The sequence below is a fragment of the Argopecten irradians genome, chromosome 1 (genome assembly GCF_041381155.1).
Source record: "Argopecten irradians isolate NY chromosome 1, Ai_NY, whole genome shotgun sequence".
Taxonomy (NCBI): domain Eukaryota; kingdom Metazoa; phylum Mollusca; class Bivalvia; order Pectinida; family Pectinidae; genus Argopecten; species Argopecten irradians.
The window spans coordinates 17,039,635-17,051,939 of record NC_091134.1 but is presented as its reverse complement, the minus strand read 5'-3'; the positions used below and the strand labels follow the sequence as shown (position 1 = coordinate 17,051,939).

General features: G+C 36.9%; 1 protein-coding gene across 2 annotated transcripts in view; it reads left to right on the top strand.

Annotated features, from left to right (window-relative positions):
* Positions 1-12,305, top strand: part of LOC138319164 (uncharacterized) — a 169,700-nt gene that overhangs the window by 59,968 nt on the left and 97,427 nt on the right. For both annotated transcript variants that reach the window (XM_069262118.1, XM_069262110.1), the window contains exon 9: positions 10,539-11,124. In XM_069262118.1, the coding sequence (XP_069118219.1) occupies positions 10,539-11,124 (586 nt within the window). The remainder of the gene's footprint in view (positions 1-10,538; positions 11,125-12,305) is intronic.

The window sequence follows — 12,305 nt, the reverse complement described above, 5'->3', positions numbered from 1 at the left end:
AAAGTATTGTTACATCTCTGGTTGATCCCAAATCGAAGATGGCTACCATGACACTATATCTAATTAATTTTCTATATGTTAAGGCCCTTGGGCCTCTTGTTTGAAATAAAATTTGTTGAAAGAAATTGAAAATGATCCTGACATGGTTTTGACAAAGTGACACCTTATATATAATTAATTTTACTATTGCCAAAGTAGTCAGATGACTGTTAAGGCCCTTTGGGCCTCTTGTCTATGTACTTTTCACAGTTAATCATTAATTGGAAATACTTTTTATTGTATCATAATCAAATTTTTTAGGTCGCCTGAGAAGAAGTCTCAAGTGACCTATTCTAATCGCCTTTTGTCCGTCGTCGTGCGTCGTCCATCGTGTGTTTGTAAACAATTTACATTTTCGACTTCTTCTCAAAAATAGCTGAAGCAATTTCTATGAAACTTTGCAGAAACCTTCGAAGGCATAAGGCCAATCAAAATTGTGAAATATATGACCCCCACCCCCCAGGGGGCTGTGGGAGGGGCCAAAAGGGGTAAAATTGACTAAAATTTCAAAAATCTTCTTCTCCACTCACAGATGTGGTAGAATCAAATACTCTTCATAGATAGAAAGGTCTCAAGGCCCTCTACAAAAATTGTGAATTATATGACCTTGGGGTCTCCGGTTTCTTCCTGGGGGGGGGGTTAAGCTTACTATAGTTTATATAGTGAAAACACATTTTGGAGCATTATTTGGTCATTTACAATAGGAAATTAGTCAAATCATTTGAAATGTTGTCAGAATCATCCCTATGTGATGGCAATTGAATCCTATTAACAAATTTTCCATTTTCCATATTGGTCCTGGCCGACCCCCAGGGGCCAGAGGGAAGGGGCCAAAAGGGGTCAAATTGGCTAACTTTTCAAAACATTTTCTTCTGAATTCACAAATTTGATGGAACCAAATACTCTTCATAGAATGAAAGGTCTTAAGGCCCTTTACAAAAGGAGTGAATTTCATGGCCCTGGGATCTCAGATTTTCCCTTGGGGAGGGAGTCAAATTTACTATAATAGTTTATATAGGAAAAACACATTTGTGAACATTATTTGCTTAGTTTTAATAGGAAATGAGTCAAACTGGGTTAGAATTATTAGCCTGAAATAGCATTTTAACACCATATCCATATTGGTCCTGGCTGACCCCCAGGGACCAGAGGGGCGGGGCCAAAATGGGTCAAAATGGCTAAAATTTCAAAAATCTGCTTCTGAATTCACAGGTTTGATGGAACCAAATAATCTTCATAGATTAAAAAGTGAAATTTATAAAATCACTGACATTGACTGACTTCTAGTTTGGTTTTGTTGTTTAACTTTTGCAAAGCAAATTGGAATTTTAAGCATAAGGTTCGGTAACATAATACACTAACTATCAAAATTAGAAACAAAAAATGAAAATTTTGATATGAAGGTTCAACTTTAAAGTTCATTCTAATTCGTAAATACTTTTTACAGATTTGAACCAACTTTGCAATGCTCTTTCTGTATCAGCACTCAGGTGACCGTCAAGGCCTCTTGGGCCTCTTGTTCAGTCAAACAACATCTTAGATATTAAAGTGAACACAAACAAGATGCTCAGAAGGCCTGTGTCACTATATCTGAATCATCATGCTTAATATAAAATTAATTTCCCTTCACCCAAGCATAGACTTAATTTTAAGCTTACCAGCATCAGATGATCGCCTATTCAAACTGTCTCTCAATCATGGTCCTTTTGTTCGTCTGATCGTAAATTCTAATCATCACTATTTTAACTCAACTGCTGAAGGCCAACTGCATGAGCTTATGTTGTGGTGCGTCATCCCTCCGTCCAGAAACAACTTTTTCCTTTAAACAACTTCTCCAAAAGTAGGAGACTCAGAGTCCTGATATTTTGAATATAGTATGCAAAAGATAAAGGGCATCAATGTTTATTCAAATGAATGGCCTTGGCCTTCATTCGAGGTCATACAGGTCAAATAAGCTAAAATCGTTAAAAAGATTAAGAGACCTAAAGACTTGACATGTTGGTATGAAGGGTTGCAGTGTTTGTTCAAATATATAACCTTGACCTTCATTCAACATCAAAGGGGTTGAAAATGTTAAAATCTTTAAACAAAACAACATCTTGTTAAGAACCAGGAAGTCTAGAGACCTGATATTACTTGGGTCATAGAAATTCATATTGACTCTAATGTCTCAGATAGCAGATGAGCGATTGATCTTACCCATTTGACCCTTGTTCAATAAGTACTGAAGAGATCTTTTTCAAATGGTATAAGTAAGCTTATATTGTAGCCTAGTTAGGTTATGCATAATTGCAGTTATGGGTCTAGGATACAACAAAGTTCACAGGTAGCTATCTGTGATATGTAGACATTAAGCTCAATTTCCCTCTGTATCAACTATGTAATTTAAAGGATCATAAGGGAAAGAAGAGAGAAGCTGACATAAATCACTTTATGGTGGTTGTCAAGATCTTTCTTGGATCTTTTGTTTTAAAGTCCTACATAAGTTCATATCAAAGGACTAAGTATGGTTTGTATATCAAATTTATGGATGCTTTTCTCAGTTTATTCCAGTTCTTTTAAAGTTTCTAATTAAGTTTTCGTAATTTCTTTTTAGTAGTTTTTGCTGCAATAATCATTTTCAAAAATGAGAAGTTAACGAGTATACAAAAATTTATTTTTATCCCCCGCGAAACGCGTTTGCGGGGGATATTGATTTGGGCTCTGTCCGTCCGTCCGTCCGTGCGTGCGTCCGTCCGTCCGTCCGAGTATCGTTTCCGGGCTATAACTCCTAAACCGTTCAACTTGGCTACACGAAACTTTCTGTACATGTTAGGCTAGTGCTCTAGTTGTGCCTTTTGCTAATGGGAACCTTTCATTTTCGATACTTTTTCTGTTACCATGGAAACTTATTAAAAAATACCATATTATTAAAGTTTCCTTTCTATTCCGGGCTATAACTCGAAAACCGTTCAACTTGGCTACACGAAACTTTCTGTACATGTTAGGCTAGTGCTCTAGTTGTGCCTTTTTCTAATGGGAACCTTTCATTTTCGATACTTTTTCTGTTACCATGGAAACTTATTCAAAAATACCATATTATTAAAGTTTCCTTTCTATTCCGGGCTATAACTCGAAAACCGTTCAACTTGGCTACACGAAACTTTCTGTACATGTTAGGCTAGTGCTCTAGTTGTGCCTTTTTCTAATGGGAACCTTCCATTTTCAATACTTTTTCTGTTACCATGGAAACTTATTAAAAAATACCATATTATTAAAGTTTCCTTTCTATTCCGGGCTATAACTCGAAAACCGTTCAACTTGGCTACACGAAACTTTCTGTACATGTTAGGCTAGTGCTCTAGTTGTGCCTTTTTCTAATGGGAACCTTCCATTTTCAATACTTTTTCTGTTACCATGGAAACTTATTAAAAAATACCATATTATTAAAGTTTCCTTTCTATTCCGGGCTATAACTCGAAAACCGTTCAACTTGGCTACACGAAACTTTCTGTACATGTTAGGCTAGTGCTCTAGTTGTGCCTTTTTCTAATGGGAACCTTCCATTTTCAATACTTTTTCTGTTACCATGGAAACTTATTAAAAAATACCATATTATTAAAGTTTCCTTTCTATTCCGGGCTATAACTCGAAAACCGTTCAACTTGGCTACACGAAACTTTCTGTACATGTTAGGCTAGTGCTCTAGTTGTGCCTTTTGCTAATGGGAACCTTTCATTTTCGATGCTTTTTTTAGCTCACCTGGTCCGAAGGACCAAGGTGAGCTTATGCCATACCGTGGCGTCCGGCGTCCGTCGTCCGTCGTCCGTCGTCCGTCGTCCGTCGTCCGTCGTCCGTCCGTCCGTCCGTCCGTCAACAATCGACTTCTTCTCCATAACCGCTGGTTGGATTTCAACAAAATTTGACTGGTAGCATCCTTATGGGCTACTAACTGAAAATTGTACAAATGATGGGGCTGACCCCCCAGGGGCCTGAGGGGCGGGGCCAAAAGGGGTCAATTTGGCTATTTCCATATAAACGACTTCTTCTCTGAAACCAAGCATGGGATAGCACCCATAATGCAATGGTAGCATCCTTATAGGGTGGGGATTCAAAATTGTACAAATGATGGGGCTGACCCCCCGGGGGCCTGAGGGGCGGGGTCAAATGGGGTCCATTTGGCTATTTCAATATAAACGACTTCTTCTCTGAAACCAAGCATGGGATAGCACCCATAATGCAATGGTAGCATCCTTATAGGGTGGGGATTCAAAATTGTACAAATGATGGGGCTGACCCCCCGGGGGCCTGAGGGGCGGGGTCAAATGGGGTCCATTTGGCTATTTCCATATAAACGACTTCTTCTCTGAAACCAAGCATGGGATAGCACCCATAATGCAATGGTAGCATCCTTATAGGGTGGGGATTCAAAATTGTACAAATGATGGGGCTGACCCCCCGGGGGCCTGAGGGGCGGGGTCAAATGGGGTCAATTTGGCTATTTCCATATAAACGACTTCTTCTCTGAAACTAAGCATGAGATAGCACTCATAATGCAATGGTAGTATCGTTATAGGGTAGGGATTAAAAATTGTACAAATGATGTGGCTGACCCCCCGGGGGCCTGAGGGGCGGGGTCAAAAGGGGTCAATTTGGCTATTTCCATATAAACGACTTCTTCTCTGAAACCAAGCATGGGATAGCACCCATAATGCAATGGTAGCATCCTTATAGGGTGGGGATTCAAAATTGTACAAATGATGGGGCAGACCCCCGGGGGCCTGAGGGGCGGGGTCAAATGGGGTCAATTTGGCTATTTCCATATAAACGACTTCTTCTCTGAAACTAAGCATGAGATAGCACTCATAATGCAATGGTAGTATCTTTAAAGGTTGGGTATTAAAAAATGTACAAATGATGTGGCTGACCCCCGGGGGGCCTGAGGGGCGGGGTCAAAAGGGTTAAATTTGGCTATTTCCATATAAAACGACTTCTTCTCTGAAAACAAGCATGGGATAGCACCCATAATGCAATGGTAGCATCCTTATAGGATGGGGATTCAAAATTGTACAAATGATGGGGCTGACCCCCAGGGGGCCTGAGGGGCGGGGTCAAAAGGGGCCAATTTGGCTATTTCCATATAAACGACTTCTTCTCTGAAACTAAGCACGTTATAGCACCCATAATACAATGGTAGTATCCTTATAGTGTGGGAATTCAAAATTGTGCAAATGATAGGGCTGACCCCCCGGGGGCCTGAGGGGCGGGGTCAAAAGTGGTCAATTTCCATATAAATAACTTTTTCTCTGCAACTTAACATGGGATTACGCTCATAATGCAATGGTTACATCCTTATAGGGTTTGAATTCAAAATTTTGCAAATGATGGGGCTGACCCCCCGGGGGCCTAAAGGGTGGGGTCAAAAGGGGTCAATTTAGCTATTTCCATATAAACGACTTCTTCTCTGCAACTAAGAATGGAAGAGCACTTATAATGCAATGGTAACATCCTTATAGGGTTGGGATTTGAAATTGTACAAATGATGTGGCTGACCCCCCGGGGGCCTGAGGGCGGGGTCAAAAGGGGTCAATTTGGCTATTTCCATATAAACGACTTCTTCTCTGAAACCAAGCATGGGATAGCACCCATAATGCAATGGTAGCATCCTTATAGGGTGGGGATTCAAAATTGTACAAATGATGGGGCAGACCCCCGGGGCCTGAGGGGCGGGGTCAAATGGGGTCAATTTGGCTATTTCCATATAAACGACTTCTTCTCTGAAACTAAGCATGAGATAGCACTCATAATGCAATGGTAGTATCTTTATAGGTTGGGTATTAAAAATTGTACAAATGATGTGGCTGACTCCCGGGGGGCCTGAGGGGCGGGGTCAAAAGGTTAAATTTGGCTATTTCCATATAAACGACTTTCTTCTCTGAAAAACAATGCATGGGGAAAGTTTAGCACCCAATAATGCAATGGTGTAGCATCCTTATAGGTGGGTTATGTTCAAAATTGTAACAAATGATGGGGCTGACCCCCAGGGGGCCTGAGAGGGGCGGGGTCAAAAAGGGGGCCCAAATTTGGCTATTTTCCCATATAAACGACTTCTTCTCTGAAACTAAGCACGTTACAGCACCCATAAAACAATGGTAGTATCCTTAATAGTGTGGGAATTCAAAATTGTGCAAATGATAGGGCTGACCCCCCCGGGGGCCTGAGGGGGGGTCAAAAGTGGTCAACTTTCCATATAAATAACTTTTTCTCTGCAACTTAACAAAAAAAAGGGATTTACGCTCATAATGCAATGGTTACATCCTCATAGGGTTTTGAATTCAAAATTTTGCAAATGATGGGGCTGACCCCCCGGGGGCCTGAAGGGTGGGGTCAAAAGGGGTCAATTTAGCTATTTCCATATAAAACGACTTCTTCTCTGCAACTAAGAATGGAAGAGCACTTATAATGCAATGGTAACATCCTTATAGGGTTGGGATTTGAAATTGTACAAATGATAGGGCTGACCCCCGGGGCCTTAGACGGCAATAGATGCGAGGTCAAAAGGTCAATTAGGCTACTATTTTCATATAAATTACTTTGTCTCTGAACCTGATTGTATTGGATAGCATATTTGTATGGTATCAATAGCATCATTGTATGGTTGTGATTCAAAATTAAACTTTGGGGAGTCAATTTTGCTTATTTTTTCTAATTGTCAGAGTCTTGTGATAATTACTAACAAAAAACCAGGTGAGCGATACAGGCCCTCTGGGCCTCTTGTTTTGTTACCATGGAAACTTATTCAAAAATACCATATTATCAAAGTTTCCTTTCTATTCCGGGCTATAACTCGAAAACTGTTCAATTTGGCTACACGAAACTTTCTGTACATGTTAGGCTAGTGCTCTAGTTGTGCCTTTTTCTAATGGGAACCTTCCATTTTCAATACTTTTTCTGTTACCCATGGAAATTTATTAAAAAATACCATATTATTAAAGTTTCCTTTCTATTTCCGGGCTATAATCGGAAAAACCATTCAAAAAAAACTTGGCTAACGAAACTTTCTGTACATGTTGTTTGCCAGTGCTGTGTTTGCTCCCCCGCGTGTTTTGTGTGGATACGTTGTGCCTTTTGCTAATGGGAAACCTTTCATTTTTCGATACTTTTTCTGTTACCATGGAAACTTATTCAAAAATACCATATTATTAAAGTTTCCTTTCTATTCCGGGCTATAACTCGAAAACCGTTCAACTTGGCTACACGAAACTTTCTGTACATGTTAGGCTAGTGCTCTAGTTGTGCCTTTTTCTAATGGGGGAACCTTCCATTTTCAATACTTTTTCTGTTACCCTGGAAACTTATTAAAAAATACCATATTATTAAAGTTTCCTTTCTATTTCAGGCTATAACTCAAAAAAAAAAACACCGTTCAACTTGGCTACAACTAAACTTTTCTGTACAAGCAATCTTTAAACTAATTCTGTTTAAATGTCCCATTTTACTACTGGAGATCCGGAAAAATTGTTGTATTGAATCTAATAATCAAGGAACAATACTAATCTCCTGTTACAAATAGTTAAACCTACATTGTGATGCCAATATCAAGATTTAAACTCTTAGTTAACACTGGAGCTTCATTTATATTATGTATTGATTTTTTCGATAACACAAAACTGAAACTGGGGTGCCGCTGGGAAAATTCCAAGCGTTTGCGTCTGTCCTTAGAAATCAACAGAAAAAAAGCTTCTTCATCAATTTTGAGGATTACTATATGCCCAAAATACTTTCAAAGTATATAAGGTAATTGCTGTCGACAAATAAACATCCCCAATCATATTCACCATAATCCATTTTTTCATCACAAACTTTAAAGGTTTCCATATCCTCATTGTGTGGTCACAGATCCAAATCAACTCACAAGGCATTCAGAACATTCAGGTAGTGCTGCAATTGTAATGAAACAACTACGGCTGAGCAGTATGTGAAACTAAAATGGCCAGAGGATGGGTCTGGTCACCTTAATTCTGGAGTTGCCTGAAATACTGAGGGCGTGACCGACCGCCATAGACTGGTTCCTAAACCTGGGAAGATGTTATTTCAAAGGAAATTTTGAACAAATATCCTGTTCATCATGCAGAATTAAGTTCAGTAAAATCAACCTTATATCGGCTTACCTTAAATTTAAAGACCTTCTACATAAGTAAGACCACTTTTGTGCAAAGTGTAATTAAGAACATCCTGAGACTCATAAAAGTACAATTATACTACTGCTTTGGTCCCTTGTGTGATGTTTGTAGACAGCTTTTACTCTATGTTTAAATTTACAGGTGAGCCTAAACTCAAACTTGTAATAATTGAAAATGACATAATATCTTTCTAAACAGGATCAGTGACTAAATAAAGATTGCATTACAATTGTCATGAGAGTGAATATGTGTGGATTTGTTCTTAACAGCTGATTCATACAGTTTAATTATACATAAAAACGGATCCACATATATTCACTTTCGTGACATTGGTGCGTTCAGTTAAGTTAAAAAAAAACATCCTATAGATACAAAAAACTTAATTCCTGGGGAAAATGAATTCTCACACATAAAGCAATGTATGGTGCACAACATAACCTAGTTAATTTTCAAAACAATCCTAAATAGGAAATTGTTGTGAGTTTGACCATATGTTAGTTCAACACAAGAAATGCATCTACCAAACCATTGTCTTGAACACCTTTTTAATTTGTGATAATGAACTAATTTCACTTCAATTGGTATATAAAATTATGAAAGTATTTCCCCGTTACTTGTTAAGGAGTAGTCTCGACACACACTGCCAGGCCAGGACACTTAATTTTTGCCCATTAACATATACACCAAACGGAAAATAAAAGCATGAAAATTCCATGAAAACTTGCTTTGCCATTAAAACACCCGCTAAAAAGTATCAGTAATTCAAATAGGCCATTGATGTTTGAACTAAAGAAAACATGAATATCGTGGCCATTAAATGTCAAAGGTAAATTTTCTGACCATGAAATTGAATAATGTCATCATTCAATTTCATGGCCATGAAACCTAGGAATAATTTCATGGGGTTTTTCATACCCATGATTATCCAATGAATCATAAATATTCTTGCATCATGGCCATGACATTCCCCTTAAAACGAACATAATTCATGGCCATGAATTTTCAACCCATATATTAGGCAAAAAAAAAAAAAAAAAAAAAAAAGCCTAATAATATAGGCAGGTTTAGCGGACTACAACAGACACAGCAGCCATTTTGGATTTCCTCTGTTTAGGCGGGAATATTCAAGTCATGTGACTCAAGTATTAAGATATAGAAGTCACATGACTCTAATAATAGAAAACAGAAGGTCATATGTCTCAAGTTTTAGAAAAAAGGGAGTCATTTGACTTTAATTATTGACTTTTGACAAACAAAAACTCATCTTAATTAAGGCAATAATATGAAATTACTAGTGAGTATCTTAATGAGCTAATTTTTAATTAAGGTTAATTTTCATAATTGTATATTTTCATGGCCAATGAATCATCTGTTATTTTATTTTCATTATCAACCTAAAAAAACCATGGCCATGGAATACTTTCCACTTTAGCTTTCCTATTAATTCATGGCCATCATTATTAAATCAATGGCCTTGAAATACTACCTTTTCATCAAATCTAAAATTCCTTGTCATCACTGACAACTCAATGGCCATGAATGTCACATGAAAAAGTGATCATTACAGAAATTCATGGCCATTAACTTAGACAGATTTCTTTCAATGATTGAATTTCATTGATTATTAATAGAACCACTGTCAATAGTCATGGGATATTCAATTAATTCATGGCCATGATATTGATTTTTTCATGGCATTTAAAACAATTCAGGAGTATACACATGAAAAAAAAAAAAAAAATTCATGGCCAGATTCATGGTATTTATGAAATTTCATAGCATTTTCATGTGTATTTCATAGCTTTTTTCATGGTATTGACGTACAGTAGTGACATCTGTTTAAATAATGAAGTCATGAATTAATATCAAAACATAGTAAAATATCAATATTGCTTTATTGCTAATGCATTATGTTTCTGGACTATGCAGGTCACAAAGCAGTTGTTTTATATTATTTTTGTATATTTTTAAATAAATATAATTTTTTTTATATAATTTTTTTTTGCCTTGTCAGTCAACATAAAAATAATTTTCCCGCATTTTTAACTTGGACTTACCCTATAAGAAACTACGGCTTCGGAAAACATTTCATGGAGTTGTTCTTAGCAACCTCTCCAAGAATCAAGTTTCGAATTTGGGATTGAATAACTCATGATTAATGTACTGTATACATGTAATTATAAACATAAAAGTCATTCATGTACACTAAAAGGTAACAGGGTAATTAAATTAAAAAAAAAAACCATAAGACTTCTTTCCTGTTAATGATCATGAATGAGATTTCTTTTGGGTTTCTATTTGTCAAAGAAATAGAGTGCATGTTTAATTTTTTTGCAGGTAACCAAAGCTCAAGTCGCCTTACCAAAACAACAGACTGTACCTGTTAGAGGCCAAAAATCAAGAAAAGTCTCCTCAAGGAAAGTCTGCAGACAAGATGGAGACGAATCACTTGGCAACCAGGGAAATCCTGCAGAATATCCATCAAGGAGCCGACAACTTCCCACACGCAGTGGCCAGACTTTTGAGATTGGAAATAATTTAACTGTTCATGTTGTCTTTGGAAATATTGTGGATATTAACGCTGATGCCATTGTAAGTCCTGAGAACATCCAGTGTGACAGTACTGGAAGGATTGCCAGGGAAATCGCTCGTGTTGCTGGAAATGATTATGTGGAAAATGAGCGATTTGAGATAACACTTTCCCGTAGAAAACCTAAACTGACAGAAGTAGTAGACACTTTAGCAGGCAGATCACAGTTTAAATATGTACTTCATGTGGTTGCACCTGAATGGGATGCTGTCGCTTTTGCTGAACAGGCTACATACTGGACAAACCTGGAGAAATCTTACAACAATGTTTTCTCATTGGTTGATAGGAAACGTCTAGAAGTAACATCCATAGCCTTACCAATACTTGGAACGGGTAAGTGTTCACAAACATTATGCTAACTTAATAGTTTTGGACATTTAGTATAATCCATTAGTATAATCCTTATGTTGGATTGATTCTATCAATTTGCTTTGTATTTTACAAATGCTTTAACAGTTATTAGACAATTCAGGCTTTTATCAAATTACATGCATATATCAGAGAATCAAGTCACGATATTTAATTCATCTTATTTTTTTTATTTGGCTACCGGTATTAGAACATTCAAAATTAGTTTCCAGTGATTTCTTTGAAAAACCAGTAGGCCTATTGTATTGAAACAACACATTATAATAGTTGATATTATGTAGATATGCAATAGGAGTTTGAATTTTTTTAGGATGACCCCTAGAAATATTTTCTCATTCAAATTTTTTATTGATTTTCATGAACATGTTATTACACAGAACAAGGAATACAATTCATCACAATACCAATAATATGTCTTACATTACAATTTTGTATATATGCAACAAGTAACAATTGGACATACACATTTACACAAACCCTACAAGACCAACATTTTATCTATCTACAATATGTGAATTGTCAAAGAGACAACTTAATTTCAATGTTTTCTTTTTCAAACAAGGCATGCCATCCTCCCCCATCTTATAAGGAATTTTGTATATTCATTTTTAGATTTATACATAACCGTTGCCGCCTCATAATACTTACATATATGTAATTTAAGTACTTCAAAAACATACATAAATTTTCTTAATTCTACAGCGATATACATATTGATTGAAAAGTAATAACATTATATTAAACATATTGTTATGTAGACCAAGCAGTATTGATAATGGTGATAAACTAACATTGAAAGTGGTTTTTCTCAAGTAACCATTTCTCAAACTCATTACGAAGTTTTGTTATCCTTGAACATTCGTAAAACAAATGTATATATGTTTCATTTTCATCACTACAGAATGTACATAGCGGAGAATCCACTACCTTAATTCTGAATAGAAAAATATTAGTTGGTAAAATTCTATGGACCAGACGATATTGCAGCCACCTTAACTTGAATACAAAAATCCTGGTATCCTGTGTTTGTTTAAAAATAATCCTGTGGGTTTTTGTCCACCAGAACTCGTCATCATCATCCAGCCCTAAATCACATGCCCATTTCACCTTGTAAGAGTTATTAATTGATAATCCATATGATTGAG